At 40.8% G+C, this 20,836-nt stretch overlaps 2 protein-coding genes across 4 annotated transcripts in view; both read left to right on the forward strand.

Annotated features, from left to right (window-relative positions):
- LOC107394607 (otolith matrix protein OMM-64) overlaps positions 1 to 20,836 on the forward strand; it is a 58,423-nt gene that overhangs the window by 29,993 nt on the left and 7,594 nt on the right. The window lies entirely within an intron of this gene.
- LOC139064267 (zinc finger protein 234-like) lies at positions 681 to 2,832 on the forward strand. Its single transcript, XM_070547482.1, has one exon. It carries the CDS (start codon positions 931 to 933, stop codon positions 2,602 to 2,604), a length of 1,674 nt encoding a protein of 557 aa, XP_070403583.1. The 5' UTR covers positions 681 to 930; the 3' UTR covers positions 2,605 to 2,832.

Below are 20,836 nucleotides of genomic sequence, written 5' to 3' on the forward strand. Positions count from 1 at the left end.
CCTGAGATCAACTGGCTTTTATCTGTGGTCACATGATTCCATCTCTTAAAATCTTTGTCATATTATTTACCAGGAATTATGTTAGTCAGTTGTAAAGTGGCTAGCTGACATGCTAGCGATGCAGCCTGGGGTTAGGGTTAGGGCTCTACTATGTCCATCTCCTGTCAGAGAACCCTGGCTGATGGATAATGGTGCTGAGTGTCTGCACACCTCCGCAGACTGAAAAATATCAACTAGGCTTTATAGTTGACTTTACTAAGATATGGATGTGCATTTTTAAAATATATGTAACACTACTAAAGTACAATTGAACATGTTCTAGAAACATTGAGTCCTTCTAATGGTAGCTGAACATTAAAACTAAATTCTGTAGAAATTGAAAATGCTTTTATGGCAAAAATTATTAGAAGATGATGTATTGAGCCTTTTGATGAGATTAGATTTTCTTTTCCACCACAGTTACGTTAAAATTGCTGAAGAAAATGCTAGCTATTAAGACTAACTAAAACAGAGTCGTCACCCTTTAGTCCTTCCTGTCTATCTACAAAGCAGTTGTTTAAAGTGGATTGTTGAGTTTATGGAATGGACTTGTATGATACATAAAATGGTAACAACATGGTACAAAGGGGGGTACAAAAACACAAATGGCAAACTATCTGGAGCCATTTAGAAATGTAATGGTGTTCATGTGTTTCAGCACTTCCTGTAGATGTTCTGCAGGTGGTGGTGGGTGAAGAAGAGGTTCTTGAAGATTGGAGGCCAGATGTGGATCAACAGGAACCAAAGACTCTCGGTATAAAAGAGGAAGAGGAGAATCTGTGGACCAGTGTGGAAGATCAGTTCAGTGGGTTAAAGAAGCCTGATGCCACCAGGTTTTCATTCAATGGTAGTTTGAAAAGTGAAGGTGAGGAAGAAGAACCTTTAGGCTCAATGATTCATCCGCATCAAAAGGAAGGCAGAGAACTTTCAATCAACAGCTCAGTTGAGCAGATGGCGGCAGTAGCTGATGAAGATGACTGTGGAGAACAAACCACCTGGAGCCCAAATCTAAACACTTGTAACTCAACAGAGACTGAAGACAGTGAAGATGATGAAGAGGTGGAGGACAACCCTCGCATGCAGCTGAAACTCCTCTCAGAACCGGGGTCAAAAACTGAAGACACAATCCACACCGGACCAAAATCATCTTGTTATGATCCTTGTGATGAAAGTAGCCAAAATATCAATTTTAATGCACAGATGACAATCCTGGAAGGACAGAAGGTGTTTGCTTGTGATGTTTGTGGACAACGTTTTAGCCTGAACTCACATTTAAACACACACATGACAATCCACACTGGCCAGAAACTGTTTTCTTGTGATGTTTGTGGTCGATGTTTTTGTCAAAAGATGTGTTTAAATATACATATGAGGATTCACGCAAGACAAAAACCATTTGGCTGTGATTTTTGTAGACAAAGATTTACTCGAAAGGCAAGTTTAAACACACACATGAGAATCCACACAGGACAAAAAATGTTTGGCTGCGATGTTTGTGGACAAAGATTTACACTAAAGGGAAATTTAAACAGACACATGAGAATACACACAGGACAGAAACCATTTTCCTGTGATGCTTGTGGTCAAAGTTTTAGGCAGAAGATACATTTAAATATGCATATGTGGACCCACACCGGAAAAAAACCATTTGGCTGCAATGTTTGTAGACAAAGATTTGCACGAAGATCAAGTTTAAAGACACATGTGAGAATCCATACGGGACATAAAATGTTTGGCTGCGATGTTTGTGGACAAAAATTTACACGGAAGGCTAATTTAAGCACACACATGAGTATACACACAGGACAAAAAATGTTTAGCTGTGACGTTTGTGGACAAAGATTTACACTAAAGGGAAATTTGAACAGACACATGAGAATACACACAGGACCGAAACCATTTTCTTGTGTTTTTTGTGGTCAAAGTTTTAGGCAGAAGATACATTTAAACATGCATATGGGGAGTCACATAGGACAAAAATCGTTTGTCTGCGATGTTTGTGGACTAAAATTTACACAAAACACAAGTTTAAACCGACATTTGAGAATACACACTGGACCAAAACCATTTTCCTGTGATGTTTGTGGTCAAAATTTTAGTCAAAAGATACATTTAAATATGCATATGGAAAGTCACTCGGGACAAAAACCATTTGGCTGCGATATTTGTGGACTAAAATTTACACAAAAGGCAAGTTTAAACAGACACTTGAAAATACACACAGGACAGAAACCATTTTCCTGTGATGTTTGTGGACACAGTTTTACCCAAAAGGCACATTTATCCAGACATATGAGAACTCACACAGGACATAAACCGTTTAACTGTGATGTTTGTGGACACAGTTGTACACAAAAGGCACATTTATCCATACATATGAGAACTCACACAGGACAAAAACCATTTGGCTGTGATGTTTGTGGACAAAGGTTCACACGAAACACAAGTTTAAACATACACATGAGAAAACACACAGGATGGAAACCATTTGGCTGCCATGTTTGTGGACAAAGATTTACACGAAACACAAGTTTAAACATACACATGAGAAAACACACTGGATAAAACCATTTTTCCTGAGATGTTTGTGTACACAATTTTAACTAAAAAGCACATTTAACCACATATGAGAACTCACACAAAAGGAGGCATCCTAATCAGATGCCTGAGCCACCTCAACTGGCTCCTCTCAACGTAGAGGAGCAGCGGAACTATTTGGAAACTGTCCCAAATGACCGAGCTTCTCGTCCTATCTCCACGGAAGACCCCAGCCACCCTGCAGAAAAAAATCATTTCGGCCGTATGTATCCGCGATCACGTTCTTTCGGTCACTACCCAAATCTTGTGACCATAGCTGAGGGTAGGATCTCAGATCGACCGGTAAATCAAGAGCTTTGTCTTCTGGCTCAGCTCTCTCTTCACCACGATAGATCGGTACAATGCCCGCATCGCTGCAGATGCAGACCCTATTGATCTCGCCCTCCAGCTTTCACTCACTCATGAATAAGACCCCGAGACACTTGAACTCCTCCACTTGTGGCAGGACCTCATCCCTGACCCGGAGAAGGCGTACCCTTTTCCAACTCAAGACCATGGTCTCGGATATAGAGAAGCTTATTCTCATCCCAGCTACTTCACACTCGGTTGCGAACCGCTCCAGCAAAAGCCGGAGATCACTTTCTGATTAAGCAGACAGGACCACTTCAACTGCAAAAAGCATAGACCCCTTCCTTAGGCCACCAAAATGGATCCTCTCAACACCTTGGCTGTGCCTAGAACTCCTGCCCATAAAAGTTATGAATAGCATTGGTGACAAAGTGCAGCCTTGGTAGAGTTCAACTCTCACTGGGAACGAGCCCGACTTACTGTTGGCAATGCAGAACAAGCTCTGACACCGGTCATACTGGGACCTAACAGCTCGTATCAAAGAGCTTGGCACCCCATACTCCTGGAGTACGCCCCGGAGCCTTGCCACCGAGGAGTTTTTTGACAACCTCCGTGACCTTGGCCCCAGAGATTGGAGAGTCCAACCCAAAGTCCCCACGCTCTGCTTCCTCACTGGAAGACGTGCAGGTGGGATCGAGGAGGTCTTCGAAGTATTCTGCCCACCGATCAATAATGTCCAGAGTAGAGGTCAATAGCACACCATGCCCACTGTAAATAGTGGTGGTAACGCACTGCTTTCCCCTCCTGAGGCACCTGAAGGTGGTCCAGAATCTCCTCAAAGCTATGTGGAAGTCTTGCTCCATGGTCCCACGCCCAGGTTTTTGCCTCTGCGACTACCCAAGCCGCAATCTGCTTGAACTGCCAGTGCCTATCAGCTGCTTTTGTAGTCTCACAGGCCAAAAAGACCTAATAGGGCTCTTTCTTCAGCTTGCCAACATCCCTAACCACCGGTGTCGACCAACAGGTTCGGGGGTTGATGCCACAACACAGATGACCCTGGGGCCACAGCTCTTGTCAGCCGCCTCAACAATGGAGGCACGGAACAGGGCTTATTCGGCCTCAGTGTCCCCCGCCTCCCCCCGGAACATTTTAGAAGTTCTGTTGGAGGTGGGAATTGCAGCTCATTCTGACAGGCAACTCTACCAGATGTTCCCAGCAGACCCTCACAATGCATTTGGGCCTGCCAGGTCTGACCGGCATCCTCCCCACCATCGGAGCCAACACATCACCAGGTAGTGGTCAGTTGACAGCTCTGCCCCTCTCTTCACCCGTGTCCAAGAAATACGGCCTCCGATCAGACAAAAGGACAACAAAGTTGACCATCGAGCTACGGCCTAAGGTATCCTGGTGCCAAGAGCACATATGGACACCTTTATGCTTGAACATGGTGTTCATTATGGACAATCATGACCAGCACATAAGTCCAATAACAAAACACCACTCGAATTCAGATCAGGGGGCTGTTCCTCCTAACCACACCTCTCCAGGTGTCACTATCATTAATAACATGAGCGTTAAAAGTCCCCCAACATCATGAGGGAGTCACTGGAAGGAGCACTCTCCAGCACCCCCTCCAAGGTCTCCAAAAAGGGTGGCTAGTCTGAACTGCAGTTTGGTGCATGAGTACAAACCACAGTCAGGACCTATCCCGCCACACGTAGGCGGAGGGAGGCTACCCTCTTGTTTACCGGGGTAAACCTCAACGTACAGGCACCAAGATGGTATGCTCACCCCTGCTCGGCACCTCTCAGTGGGAGCAACTTCAGAGTGGTAGAGAGTCCAACCCCTCTCAAGAAAACTTGTTCTGGAGCCAGAGCCATGTATATGTAGTCGAAACCTCTCAACCTTGCACACCAACTTAGGCTCCTTCCCCACCAAAGAGGTGACCCACCTCCAGGCTTGGCTCCAGTGGGGGGCCCCAGTGACCCTCGTCTGGGCAACACTGTTTCCATATATATTTTTCTACATAAGGGGTCTTTGGGCTGTTATTTGTCTGATCTCTCACCTAGGACCTGTTTGCCATGGGTGACCTAACCAGAGGCATAAAGCCTCAGATAACTTGGCTCCTAGGATCATTGAGACACTAAAACCCCTCCACCACGCTATGGTGGCAGCCCGGGGAGAGGATAGACTCTTCTGACCATGTGGATTCAAATTCACATTTTCTTTAAAAAGTTTTTTTAACTACCAAATAAATCCCAAGACTGATGACTAATGGGCCTTTGACTTCAACTTTAAAATGCACTAGAGACCTAGCTTGGCAAGCCACCCTGTATATGTGAATATATAGTCTGGTCACTGGCCAGGACCCATAGACAGAGCTCGGTCGTGGGGTGAAATTTGCAGTTGTCTTTTAAACTGTCTCTGCACGTATTAGGACAGCACTAGGACCAATCACAGCAAGAAACAATGTGACATATTAATCGCTACAGAAATCAGGCAAAGGGGTAGTTTGCCATACACTGTTGAAGAAGCAAATGCATCACTTTTTAAAATAAAATAGTTGGTTACTTGGTACCATAATTGCTCATCTCTCAACAAAAAGCTAAATTCTAAATAGTCCAAAATTGATCTAAAGTTTTTTCAAACTAGCATTCTTCCTGAGCTGGCACCATCTTGGTGTTTCTCTTTTTCTGTTATTCTAGGCTACTAAGGCCCACTTGAGCTGTAGTCAGTAGTACCAGCTTTTTTAATTATTTATTTTAAATTAGATTAAATAATACATTACATTCACAATGGTTTAGAAAAGAAAAAGAAAAAAATGAAGTAAAAATTAAATAATAGTGAACAAATAATAATAAATCACCTAAATTCATAAGACTTTCACGTTATCATCAGGTAACACAATTAACTAAATTAGTTTGAAATGGGAACGTAAGAATCATTGCTTATTTTATCTACCCACAACTTAAATGATAGACTTAAGGCCCTACAGGGCATTGCCCCAACTATCTCTCCTCACTGCTCAACAGATCCGCCCCCTCAAGGGCCTTGTGTTCCCTGAACAGGGAAATCCTGGAAATTCCACTCTCTTGCTAGAAATCTAGAGGGGATCGTGCATTTCCTGTGGTGGCCCCAAATCTATGGAGTGCATCACCTTAGCTTTTGAGGCAGGAACCATCCCTCCAGTCTTTATGTCTTGTTTGAAGACACACTTCTACCGATGAGCCTTTTCTCTTAGAGTCCTAAGCAAAATTTGTTTTAATTGTGATTTTATTTTTTTACTGTTCCAAAGTGTCCTTGAGTTCTTGGTCAAACATTCTGCCTTTTTTAAAATAATTATTTTACTTTATTGTTCCTGGGTGCTTTAATGAGTTCTTTTAAATACTTGTTCTTATGGTATCAGCTTTTTTTTTTAACCTTTTTTTTTGTCCTCATTGTTTGCTGTTGTTCTGTAATAGTGTTCAGCACCTTGACCTTTTGCAAAGGTAGTGGAAGGTTTATATAGAAATAAATGATATGGTTTAATGTTTAATTTACTGTCTTATTAGGCCCGAGCAGCGAAAGTGCTGCAAAGGCCTTTTGTATCTGCTCTGTTTATTCTTCTTCCGTCAAGTAAAGTGGCTTTTTGGAGGTCTTAACATACCCGAAAACTCAGGAAGGAATTTTTGCACGCATGTCAGGCGTGGTGTCAGATTTTGTATTTTAAAGGTCCCAAAAAAACCAAATAAACTAGCTCCACAGCGCCCCCTAGAATGTGAAAAATACCCCCCTCCATAAACCTTAGTTTGTTGTACAGTTATGAAATTTTCTACACTTGTAGTACTCAACAGTCTGCACAGAAAAGCCTCCTGCAACCATGGTCAATATCAAACAAGAAGTCGGCCATTTTGGTTTGAAGTGGTGATTTTGACCCCGTTTTGGCCGTTTCTTGGGTCCGCTTCTGATTGATTTACTCGATCATTTTTTGCACGTTCATCTCGAAAGTTGTGGGCAATTGCTCAGAAGGGGTGGGCGATCAAATAGAAAATAAAACTGACTTTTCGTTTATGCTGAGGGGGCATGGCCAGGCCTCGAAGTTCGACTACTTGCCAAAAAAATATGAATGCTATAACTTCATACTCGAATAGAACAGAGTTACAAAAATTTCTGTGGTCATTCGACATCCATCCACAAACTAAAATGAATGGTCGGATGATGACATCACACAAGCCCTGCCCCCTCAGGACCAAAAAGGTCAAGTTTTACTGTGATAGGTCCCAAATCGCCCCATTTTACTTAATCACCACAAATTTGTAGCTGGTAACTCAAGACAAGTGGGTGTTTCTTGGCGTCACTTTATGGGAGTTTTCAAAAGAGGGCAGGGCTGTGGCGGCACGGCGAAGTCAGGTGTACCACCATGGCCATACGTTTGCCTCCCATTTCGTCATTTCTAAAGATATCGCCACGAAACTTCTGGTGAGTGATCCTAGTCCGGCCCCCCAAAAAATCGGATGTGAAAATCTGGTGGGCGTGGCCTATTTTCTGAAATAGCGCCCTCTAGGACCATTAAAACTGTCAGCCCCAAGCCATGCTTTGACTGAGGATTACGAAATTTGGTACACTAATGTAGTGTCTCAGGACCTACAAAAAAGTCTCTTGGAGCCAAGCGCAAAGTTTCACAGAAGGTCAGCCATTTTGGTCCAAGTACAATTTAGTGGTTTTCATACACGTAGTGTGGAGAGTGATGCCCCATTGCCCTTTTCACCAATCGCCTTCACCCTTCTGCTATATACTCTTAAGACATAGGGGGGGAAATTCTATCGTCGGACTTTTCAAAAGTTGAAAGGTGTGGGCGTGGCTAAGCCTCAAACTTTGACCTTTCGCCATTACAGTACTTGATGTAATAACTCCCATCTGCATGATCAGATCCATATCAAACTTTGTCTGTGTGATCACTGACCACATCTCAAGACAGTGACAATGTGGACAGCTGACATCACCTATGCCCCGCCCTCTGACAACAGGAAGTCTATTCTTTTATGGTGAAATGCCCACATTTGTCCCCTCTAATTTAGTCAACATGACACTAAGGTCATGCACTGACTTCATGATGCTGTAATGACCAATCAGTTCTGATAGCTTTCTAGAAAGGGAGGGGCTTTGATGCCATGGCGAATTCTGGCGTGACACCGTGACCTTTACGTTTGACTGTTACTTCCACAAACAACCTCTGATCTGCACAAGACTGAACATGGCAATCAACAATGATGCCCTTTAGCCAATGAGGCACAAATGGTTGGTGAACGTCGTATAATATCGCCACAGCGCCCCCTACATACCTTTAAAACTGTAATAACTCATACAGACAAGGTCACAACCACCAAACTTGCTATATGGCATCACACAAAGGCACCAACACAATCCTGTGGTCATTGGTTGATATTGCTTTAGCTCCGCCCCCTGACAGATATTAGGCCCTGAATAACACATGCATGATGCAGGTCACACCAAACTGCAGACAAATGATTGTTGTCAACCTACAAACTTCTTCATGGAATATTTCCTAAATTTGGGACAGTGCCCCTAGATACAATAAAACCTTTGTAACTTTTGCAAAAAAAGCTCCAAACTATATCAAACATGGTGGGAGTCATCACACAACCGCAATCAACACATGTATGTGCTCACTCGTGCAAATCACTTTAACTCCGCCCACTTACAGCCTTTTGGCTCTAGATGACCCATACAATGTTTGCTTGATGCCAAATTAACAGAAAACCATCTTTGATGACGAAAGATGACCTCTATGGGATTTAGTTGTAAATGGTCACAGCGCCCCCTAGATGGGTTCAAACTTTATCAACTTCTAAAGACAAGGTCACAATGGCATTATACTTGGCTTGTGTCATCACGTGACTGCACCAAACACATTGATGTGGTTGTTGGTTCAAATCCCTTTAGCTCCGCCCCCTTTCAGCTCTTTGGCTCTAGAAAGTACACGCAATGTCTGATTGATGCCAAACTACCACAAAACCATCTTTGACTCCCTAAGCCTTGATTTGTGCTTGACACATTTACTTTCCGCTTGGTGATGCGGCTCGCGGATGGAACGCGCTTCACAACTTGCAGAGTTTATGGTTCATACGGCTTGTCTCTGCGGTGAGCCAATATTCTCCCAAACTGTAGGGGGCAGCATGGAGCTCTACGGCATGCATCCAACACTACACCATAGTAGAAGTAAAACTTACTGTTGTTTACAACATGGCATTCCAGCATTTTTTAACAGCGTCCTCGTCTTTTCCGACAGTGCAAACTATTTCTCTCCAAGAATTATTAACAATATGATGATCACAGTGATCTTTGAGAGATGAATCTTACAAATGTCTGTATTTACAAACCTCTGACATACTAGTTCTTGCCAGTCCGCCATGTTTGTCCGCTTCCGACAGTCCGCGTGGTTAGAACATTTCCTAGGTGCGCGGTGCGGAAAGTTTGTGGCCGTGTGGAGGCGTGGTTGAGGGGAGTGGTTGTTAAAATGACGCAATTTTGCCACGCGGAGCCGTGCGAACCTCGCTGATGCATCAAGCATAAACCAAGCTTAAGAGGACCTCAATGGGATTTTTATGTAATTGGTCACAGCAACCCCTAGATAAGATTAAGAGTTAATTACTTCCTAATTCAAGGTCACAATGGCATTAAACTTGGCTTGTGTCATCACGTGACTGCACCAAATGCATTGATGTGGCTGTTGGTTCAAACCCCTGTAGCTCCACCCCCTTTTGGCTCTCTGGCTCTAGATAACACACGCAACGTCTGATTGATGCCAAAATAATAGAAAACCATCTTCGTCAACCAAAGCTGACTTCTGTAGTTGGTCACAGTGCCCTCTAGATAACTTTAACCTTCAATGACTTTCAAAAAACGTGGTCAGAATAGCATTAAACTTGGTGTGTGTCATCACACCACCAGTGTGGTAAAGATAGAGTATCCCCTAGTGGTTAGATGTGTAATTTAATGGTGGGCTCAGAGAAGATGCTGAGTCAGGGTGAGGTACAGACAAGGAGACCGTTTGCGGTTTCTGTGGTATCAGTGAGGCAAACTGCACAATGTCTCGCTCCTGTAGGACACAATCATGAGCAAACATCCAGTAATGGAATACATTAGTTAATTATGACCAATAAGATGTGATATTCCGTATAAATATGAAATATCAACCTGACTGATCTTTGATGTTTAGTCAGAAGATTATAGTTACTTTTACTTGTTCATGGACCATAAACACACTTCGTATTAATTCAGACAGAGTTTATATATAATAATTTATACAGGACAAGATATGGATGATGAGATGTGATGTGGTGGATGTGAGGTGATGTAATGTGATGGAATCTAGATGTTTAGCATCTTCGTTCTTTGTATCTGAGAGAACTGGTGGAATCTGGGTGTAAAAGAATTTGTTTGGTTATAAACTAGAGAGTTGGTTTTTGATAAAAACAGCATCAGACGCGATCTCTTTCTACAAACCCTGGTGGAGACCCCCAGCAGATCCAGACTGTCAGAAGTCAGGTGACCTCACAGTATCTGGAGCATGGACATCACTAGGATTGAGATATAGGGGGGGCTTAGCCCCAGGAGCTTGACCTCGAACGTTTTTTGTCACACCCTGCAAAAACTTTGTCAATTAATTCATTATCTGAAGAAAATCTAACAAAACCTATTATTTTATCACTTTCCTTTCCTTTCCTACTTTTGTGCATTTTCTCTCTTCTTTTTATAAAAAATAACACTTAATCAGTTAATTAGTGGGGTCTATGTTGAAGAAAGATTTTATGTAAGTCCGTTAAAAATTTGATATGTTATATTTCCAAATAAAGCTATTCATTTCAGTCTACTGCACTTAACAGGGGGAAATGTTGTAGTCATTTATTTAATTTGTTTAATTACAACTTGTTTAATTATAAATGTTACTGAAATGTGACAATAAAGAACAAATGAATAATTGTCAAACTTTTATTCTGCCCAATGAGTGTGCAGTTGACAGTTTTAATATATGAATAACACTGCTATGATATGGAATAAAGGAGTATATAATTAACTATTACAAGACAAAATAACAGTATATATGAAAATATCCAGCAAGTAGTAGAACTTATAATACAGAAAGTCAACTATACAGATACAACTTGACATAAGGTTGCAGGTCACATGATTATTATAGTTTTTTTTTCTCAAGGTCTCTTACCTGTTCACTCCTAAATAGAAAACTGTTCAATTTTGCTTGGGAACTTTGTGCTCAGGTAAATGCTCATAACGATGCGCTCGCCCCTGTTTTCGCTGTAGATCACTGACCTTGACCATGCAGATCTCCTCAGCATCAACCACCTGGTCTCTCCTGTTCCTCACTCACTCTCTTAAAAAAATCTTCGTATATCCATCTAGCCAACACATTGAAAAACATTTTCAATTTCTAATGCCAAAAAAAGTGCTACTAAGTGTTGGTCTCTCTTCCGTTAGACCAAGCACGGGTACGGAGTAGATGGAGTTAAACACCTTTTAAGTTGACAGAACGAGGAGACAAATGATCAGAAGTCCATTCACTGTTTCGCCGCTCATGAGGGGGAGAGTCTCTGCAGCAAGTCCCGCGACCTGCTCTTGCCAGATGCTTCGGACAGACTCTCGCCGTTCTGCTGAAAACGGCTGATTTTTATTGAAGATTACAGGAATGTTACATACGTAGTTTGCCATACACACACGTAATTCTGCCATCTGCACCTGCAGACGCACGTCAGCTAATAGCCTTGTTAATGAAAGACCAATTCATCCCAAGGACATGCAACCTTGAGATGATCAGGACACATCCTGCAACATCCTTTGCTAACAAAGACAGTTGTTCTTGTATTGAGGAACTGAAGGAAGGAACGCTTTCACTCCCTTATGCAGCTGTTCAGCTTGAGCAGAAAAGGCACAGAGAGGTCTTTGATATTATAACAAGATTCCATGAAAAGGCATATAATAATGTATTTATGATAATATATAAGGAGCATAAGTGAGAGATACATATTTGTTCATATAAAAGAGCTTATAATAATATATGAAAGAGCTTATATGAGAGATATATATTTTCAATCCCCCTTTTGAACTCTTTTAAGAGTTCAATAAAGATATAAGAAATCAAAACAATAACACCAAATTCCATCAAAAAGAATCCAATAAGCAAAGTTTTAAAATACAAATACAAACAATCAATCAGGTTACAGCTTCTCATCTTTCTAGCAGTAAACCAATACAAAAAACATGATCATACTTTCAACTGAACATGTTACAACATGTATGGATCGCATGCAACTCCATATGAGGGCGAAAAACCCTAATTATCATATGTTTATAGGGAAAATTCCCCCATGTCCCCCCATTTGTCATATCTCAATTTTGGGGCGAACACCTGTTGGCATAGAGTGTGCATGCCTAGGACATCAATGATCAACAAAAAATAAAACAAAACAAACAAAAAAAATCATAAAAATGAACTGGTGAAGGGATGGTTACATAAATCACTGAACATTCTCACACTCTAACAACATCTTCTTCATCATGAGAGTCATCACTATCATCAGAGAGTTCCCCTCCCAAATAGATGTTAGGATTGGCTAGTAACAAGGGCATCTGGATAATTGGGTCAGCAGGTGGAGGGTGTAAAATATTACCCTTGTAAAATAAATGAGGGTGTTAAATACAACCCTTGTAGAATGTTCATAGGGTGGTTACTTCTTCCCCCTGTTGAGGTCCTTTCACTGGCTCCAGGCAGCTGCAGGGGGTGATGATGTCATGATTCTCGTCCTGCAGGATGTGGTGGCAGCTTGGCATGCTACTGTAGTCAGCTACTTCTCTTCCTGGTTTTTGGATCCTTTTTCTGGTTAGGCAGATGTCAGCTGCTTCTCGTCCTGGTCCTTGGGTACTTTTTCTGGTCAGGCAGATGTCGGCTGCTTCTCTTCCAGGTTAGGCTCCTCCCGTCCAGCCGGACAGCGTGTGATGTCCTCTCCGTGATCCTGTATGGCCCGGTCCACCTCGGTTCCGTCCACTTCCTTTTGGTGACTTTTAGCAGGACCCAGACGCCTGGCACCGAAGGCGAAGCATCTTCGTGTGTGTAGTTTTGGTCCAATGAAGGCTTTCTCGACTTGTGCAGTCCAATTGAGCTTTGGCAGATAGTTGGTAGGAAGATTCACACTCCGGCCGGACCAGAAGTTCCCCGGACCGATCGCCTAGGGATTAGAGGTTATGCACAAAAATGTCCTAGCTCTTACTGACCCTAGCCTCTGATACCTTCAACATCAGACACATACAGTTACGAACAGCAAGCGCAATTAAAGGTACAGTGACATCACGACATGGACACACACAGACACACAAACACATACACATGCACATACACACACAGAGAGAGGGAGAGAGTAAGAATGTGTGTGGGAGAAAGAAATGAGTGGGATCCACTTCGCCACCAGCATCTCCACCTGTGTCACAGAGAAAAATTACAAAGAAATTAAAACACAAAGCAAACAACAATAATTCAATGAGTATAAATGATCAAACTAAAATATACAACCATGCATGGGTTTTATAACAGTTCCGGCAACACTGGAGAGGAAGCCTTGTATAATGAATACTTAAGATGTCCTTCATCAATTAGAGGTTATAGCCAAATTGTTTCAGGATCCTGAATTTGAATTTGAATTGGTTAATTTACTCAGAATAGTCCAATGTCTTTGTTGATGTTTCTCAAGGCTCGGCCATGCCCATATAGATAAATAAACAAACAAACAAGACAAACACAGTCAAACACACGGTCCATACACGTCTCTGTGCCCTCACACACCAAGCAAATGTCAGACTGAAGCGAAAGTGTGAAATACTTAACCTAACGCTAAATCAGTGGAAAGAAAAAATAAGACCTAAAGCGTGTAATCAAATTAATCCAACAAAACTTCCCATAACTGCCGTTCTAAACTCATGTTGCGGTGTGATCTCTCCAATTAAAAATTAGGACAACCACTTTTACTATCAATTCAACCAAATAGTTTCAGGTTGTCCCTTACCTAAACTACCTGTCTTTCTTACCTTCTTTCTTTCTTTCTTTCTTTCTTTTTTAGGAACACTACTCGCACAAGAAATCCTAAGAATTAATTCACTACTTAAGGTTAATTCATAAATAACGAAACTGCAGTTACAGGTTTGTTTGTGCATAGTATTGGTAATCAGCAGTTTTTTTTTTTCTTATCTCCTCATCTAGAAGTGTTTCTGTGCTACTCCTCCATCTATAACACAAGTTAATATCATCCTTAAAGCATCTGAAATTAAGCTGCATTGCTAAATCAATAACGTGATTTGTGCTAAGAAATACTCCCCTATCCTCTTCCTTTTTCCAGTGGCGCTGAATGACAGATTTTAGATCAATTTAACGTTTTATCACTATTACGTTTCATTTAATTAATTTTGCTTTTTCTCTCTTATTTTTGTCTATTTATTTATTTATGTTATTTACTTATTTATCATGCCATCCTGTGATGATAATCTTAAAGACTTTTTAGCCAATTGTCGTCAAAACGGCCATTTAAAAATATTATGTTAAAGATTTCACAAGATAAAAATGTGAACATAATTTTTATCGAATGAGGGGTACAATTATTCAATATTTTTGTGACATTATTTTCTACGTTAGAACTTACAGCTGATAGAAAAATATAGGATCAGCTAGGTTTGGCTAGATCTGTTGGGAAACTCAACGGAGCTGAAACAACACTGTTGTCTCGGATGAGATGTTCCATGAATCATTTAGTCAGCTGGATGCCAAATTATTCATTTAATGTTTATTTTTATGCAATGAATGGAATGGGATGGAACGTTACTATAAACTATCCGGAAATTTGCGCATGTTTGCTCGAAGGAGAGAACTGTTGAAGCCTAAAGCGTTCTCCTAGACTTATAAATAGACACCGTTTCCTTAACCAATGAAAATAAGTGATGACGCTGATGTATTCCGTTTTGAAAAGAAAATAAGGCTTTACTGCATGTCCGCTGCAGCTGAGAATCCTAAGACAATAAAGATTATATTGACGTCCAATGGTGAGTTGGGCTGAAATCCAGGTTACTAATCCTATTATTTATTTATTTATTGATATTATTATTATCTTTTTTTTTTTTAGGCTAACTTTCTCAGTTAACTATGTTCTACAGTAGTTTAGTAAATTTTCCACAGTTCTGACATTTCATCAATTCAACTGGTTGTTGCCAAAAAGCCTTGTTCATTACCTGACTGCAGCAAGCACTCTTTTACTGGGTGTAACCATAGGAAACAGTCTCTTTTGAGCCTCTCTTTGTAAGTCCAGGATGACCACCGTCATTGATTGAAGTTCACATGTTAGCACACATGCTCCCCCTTTTGTACTTTGTTTCATCAGCAGCAGGGCAAATAAGTTTTCTGCCTCTTTGTCCATCTTGTAGTGCTCCCCGTCTTGATGTTATGAGTCACAGTTTTTGGTGAGGGCTTCCAGGTTCTCTTTGTATAGAAGTCAGAGCCAAACATTCTTTGCAGCTGGTTGTGACAGGCCCACCCAGTAAAGTTCATGCCTCCACAATGCACAGCAAACGTTTTCCTTAAATATGTTGATTGAGTTGAAAGGACAGAACTTTCTCTTTTACAAATCAAAATCAACGAAGGTTTCTAATATTTAGTCAACTTTATTGACTCAAAGGTAAATCTAGACTATTTCCTATGCACAATTTTTCTGACTCGTCAAATCGGTTCTACACAGGTTTTAAACTTTAGGCACAATCTATCCCAAATGCAAGATCCCTCCTTTCATTTTTTATTTATCTATTTTATTTTGGGAAAATATCTACCAGTTTTTAACTCAAAACAGCCTAGTACAGTTTCTAGCCAGGTTACAGGAAATAATACTTAGTTTATCTGTTTTTTCATTATTCAGCGTCCCAAAATCCAGCCATTAACGTTAATGGTTCTTAAAGTTGAGGCAAGACAATTATTGGATTTTGTTTTATAGCAAGATTTAACAAATATTTTATTTCCTTACTGATTATTTGTTAATTTTATGGTTTTCATAAAGATGATCCTGAGAGGTTCAGAGCTGCTTTTCGCAGCGCCCTGTGCTATTTTTAGACTGCGGGACTCCTGTGTGTAAAAGTGGGTGGAGTCAGGTCCTCAGGCTGAAACTCCAGTCATTTTCACTAGATCTGTCCGAGAGGAAGGATCTCCTGAATACCCTAACCAGAAGCCTTAAGGTACGTCCAAAACACCGAAAAATATCCTTTCTAAAGTCACAAATTGCTTAAAACTGCATGTTACACAGGAAAACTGTGAGAGCGAGGGAGTCCAGCTGACTCCACGGCCCATAATCAGACAAAATACTTCCTTTATAACCACGACCATACAACTTTTGTATTTTAAAGGATTTTCTTGTCCTCACACTAACGATAAATTCTTTTTCTATTGTTTCCACAGTCTCTCGAACTAAATAACCGTCTAGTAAAAACATGGACCGCACCCTGTTTCTCAAGCAGCTGCTCCCTCTATTAAAAACTGAGTCATTCAGAAGATCCAGCGAAAGCAGCTCATGCAAGAAGACACACATTCACTCATTCACAAGGCACAGAGACATTCTTTGTTTGTCACAGTCTCTTTTTATTATTATTATTATTTTTTTAAGGTAAGTCAGTTCGTCACTTATTTATTCTCTCTCTCTATATATATAATATTTTAAGCACAGAATTTATTTAACACTGCACTGGTTATTTTCAGAATTTAATGCTTACTATGCTTTTAAGCAGGCCTTATGTAACATTAGAGCAAATCCAATTGCAATTTTTTTGAGAGCGCTCTGAGGAATAGTTTATATATTTATTTTCTGCAGATCTGTTTTGATTTTACTGTTTAGCAGCTATATGACTATATTTCTAAAATAAAGCTGTCATTTACATCCTTACTTGCGTTTCTTGGTGGTTTTTTCCCTTTTTTCATCTCCAGGTCACTTAACCCCCAGATCGGGGTCACTCACATGCTGCCCCACACACCAATGATTATCACGCTTCTACACTACATATGTATATATGTATACACATATACATACATACACACATACATATGCATATGTTACTTTAAAAACCTTTTATTTATTAACTTATGGTGTTCTGTTCAAAGACTGATCAGAACAGGGTTGCAGAATTTGAATTTTGCGTAGCTCCAAACATTAATTTTTAGCACTGCAGTGTAATTTACATATACGAGTTGCAACTTTTTAAAGCTCTTATTTATCTTATTTATTTATTTTCTGGTACCGCATCAGGCCTTCACACACACACCCAGCGCTGTACACTCACATACACACACACACGGAGCTCCCAAAACTCTGCTCTGCATTCTGCACTCTCCTAGTGCTGCACTTTCAATCCAGAGCCGTAAGCAGCCTCTTGCTGCGCCTCACACACACAGGCTGAACTCAGCTTACACACACAGTGAAGCTTGTCTACAGCTGTGCCTTTTTTCTCTTGATTCTGCAGCCTTCACTTCCCAAATCTTTCTCCAGTTACCTCTACTGTTAACATCTACCCCTTTTTTCTTCATCGCCTCTTCCGCTGACTTTCTCAATAAAACCTTATTTCTCGTGGCTTCAACTGGGCTGCTTGTCATATTTAAACATTGCTCATTTTATGCAAAAACAGCCAAAAGCACGCAGAAATAGCCAAAAGCACTGCTCTCTTCACACAGAAGCAGTCAAAACATTTATCATCTTATGCAAAAACAGTTACCTCAGAACATTTTTCTCATCTCATGCAAAAGGTCCTCGACCTTAAAATCCAGGGAGCTCTCTTTTAGCCTCCCCTTCCCTTAACACAAAAAAACCAGGTCCTTGACCTGTGGACTTTTAGGGTTCCCACACCTATGGATCCAGCCAAGCTTTATATAACCTTGTTATATATTCTATCCGCTCGTCAGCAAATAGTGTGGTCAGCCACGACCTGGAAATGGAACTTTAGGGCTACTCTATTAGCCCTGGGTCACCATCCCTTCATCTGTACTATTTCCTTTTCTCATTTACTCATTAAACCATTAGAAAAATCCTCATTTCATTTCACCATTAAACCATTACAAAAAATCTCTTATTCTTTCTGCACTTGTCTCCACTTTCTTCTCCAACTATTATTTTAGGACCACAGCTACTATGATTCCGGACACAAAAGGCTTTGGATAAATCCAATGAGCAGATTTTAGAAAATAAGGTTCTGCTCACCTTGTTTTCCACCGCGGTGTTCTGTGCCAAGATCGTTCACTGGGTCGGTTGGTCAAATTGTCCTCCAAAAACTCCTTTTTCTTCAAAAAGAAAAAATCCTGTTCGTGACGCCAAATTTGTTGGTCTCTCTTCCGTTAGACCAAGCACGGGTACGGAGTAGATGGAGTTAAACACCTTTTAAGTTGACAGAACGAGGAGACAAATGATCAGAAGTCCATTCACTGTTTCGCCGCTCATGAGGGGGAGAGTCTCTGCAGCAAGTCCCGCGACCTGCTCTTGCCAGATGCTTCGGACAGACTCTCGCCGTTCTGCTGAAAACGGCTGATTTTTATTGAAGATTACAGGAATGTTACATACGTAGTTTGCCATACACACACGTAATTCTGCCATCTGCACCTGCAGACGCACGTCAGCTAATAGCCTTGTTAATGAAAGACCAATTCATCCCAAGGACATGCAACCTTGAGATGATCAGGACACATCCTGCAACATCCTTTGCTAACAAAGACAGTTGTTCTTGTATTGAGGAACTGAAGGAAGGAACGCTTTCACTCCCTTATGCAGCTGTTCAGCTTGAGCAGAAAAGGCACAGAGAGGTCTTTGATATTATAACAAGATTCCATGAAAAGGCATATAATAATGTATTTATGATAATATATAAGGAGCATAAGTGAGAGATACATATTTGTTCATATAAAAGAGCTTATAATAATATATGAAAGAGCTTATATGAGAGATATATATTTTCATAAGCCATTTAGTTTTCACTCACAATAATTGAAACAGCCATTGGTGGATAGATGGTACAGAATATGAACAACTGTTAGCCTAATATAGCCTATGTTTGGTTGCTCATGATGATGGCATTTTCCATAATGTCACATTAAGCTGCCAAAATTTATGTTAAAGTTAGATGAGTACAATATCTCCTTTCTTTCCCATAGGTAAACATAGGAAATATTAAGCAATTGACAACCCACATGGAAAGAATTCATATAAACATATAGGTTTTAATATATGTTTTGATGTAGCTTTTGAATATATGTGACATTATAAAACTGGCTGTTTACTATATTATAGATACATATATGTACCTATAATATAATATATATATTATAGAAAAATATATAATATAGAAAAATGGTCAATAATATACACATTCGGCCATATTCTGATTCAGGTTTGTAGTGTGGAGTGATTTTTGTGCCACCAACTGGAGCGTGCAGTGATCAATCAGCAGGAGCACAACCTGCTCTGCAGTCATATGCGGCCCTCTCTCTGCATGCTCAACTCCGTCTCTGCCTGCACAAATCTCCCTGTTGTTGCTCAATTTGCAATTTACAAAGCAATGTAGCCTCTCTGTCAGCCAATCAGACAGCTCTCCATTATGCAATCAAAGCATGTCCAGGAAATACTGCCAGGAAAATTGCACTTTTTTCAGATAAAGAGGACTTTATATAATTATATTTAATTAGGTTGATTAACCCTCCTCTTTTCCTGGGACATTTCCACTGTTCACTTCCTTTTACACATCAAGGGATCATTTATGTCTGACCAAACAGAGAAGAAACACTTTATATGTTGAAATTAAAAGTCCTCTTTAACTGAAAATAGTGCAATTTAACAGTTTTAGGAATGGGCAATGTGTCTTTTCTGGAAGTCAAATATGGTCACTCTAATCATGACACATGAATTACAACAAAGTATCTTGCAGGCAGTGGATGGTGACTGGTAGCTAACCAGCAGCAGAAAGCAGTTCAATTAGCTGTTAAATGGGTGTTTTTCTGTAAAGCAGTATTTCCTGGACATGCTTTGATTGGATAAAACAGAGCTGTCTGTGATTGACTGTTGGAGAGGCTACTTGTTGAGGAGTGCAGGGAGAGATTTGCATCGCAGAGACAGAGTTGAGCCCACAGAGGGCTGTAGCTCCTGCACACAAGCGCAGAGCAGGTTCTGTTTGTGCAGACTCATTACTGTACGCTCAAGTTGGTGGCACTGTCACTCAATGAACTGGCTGGCTCGTTAATCACGTCACTTCAGGGGAGTTTTCCGACCATTTAACTATGGCGCGGCTTTTCATTATGGTTTGCGGCATGTAAACATGCTAGCGGAGTTAGCATTAGCATGTCGGTGCGGTAACATTTTCCTCTCTCGTCTGAACTATAACCTTGAAATATTAACGGTGTGCTGCTGTTGCTGTCTTACCCTAATGTGATGTTGAGTGACTTACAAGAGCGCTGAGCAGGGTTTGCTCATCGATATAAAGGTTTTGCTGTATAACCCCTGCCCCTGACTTGTCAACAAAGCTGCCGGGCTTAAGGGGAGGAAGTCCTTTCTTGATACTTCCTGTGTGCGACCATGTAGTTCTATATTCATTAATTATTATTTCTGTTTCAGACAAAAAAAAAAACTCATGTACCAACTACACGTGCCGTGATTGTGTTGAGCATGTAGATGTGAACAAATAAAAAAAGGTTAACTGAAAAAATAAAATAAACCAAAATGATAGGGGGGCTTGTGATTATTTTAGGGGGGCTGAAGCCCCCCTAAAACGGACCTAACGACGTCAGCGATCTGGAGCCCGTAGATTATCTCTGATACGACCCGTCCAGTCTTGAGATGTCTTCCAG

This window comes from Nothobranchius furzeri, chromosome 19, assembly GCF_043380555.1.
Source record: "Nothobranchius furzeri strain GRZ-AD chromosome 19, NfurGRZ-RIMD1, whole genome shotgun sequence".
In the NCBI taxonomy this organism is placed as follows: domain Eukaryota; kingdom Metazoa; phylum Chordata; class Actinopteri; order Cyprinodontiformes; family Nothobranchiidae; genus Nothobranchius; species Nothobranchius furzeri.

What these genes read in the sequence shown, in the direction of transcription:
- LOC139064267 (XM_070547482.1), top strand. Translation starts at nt 931, where the DNA reads ATGATTCATCCGCATCAAAAGGAAGGCAGAGAACTTTCAATCAACAGC.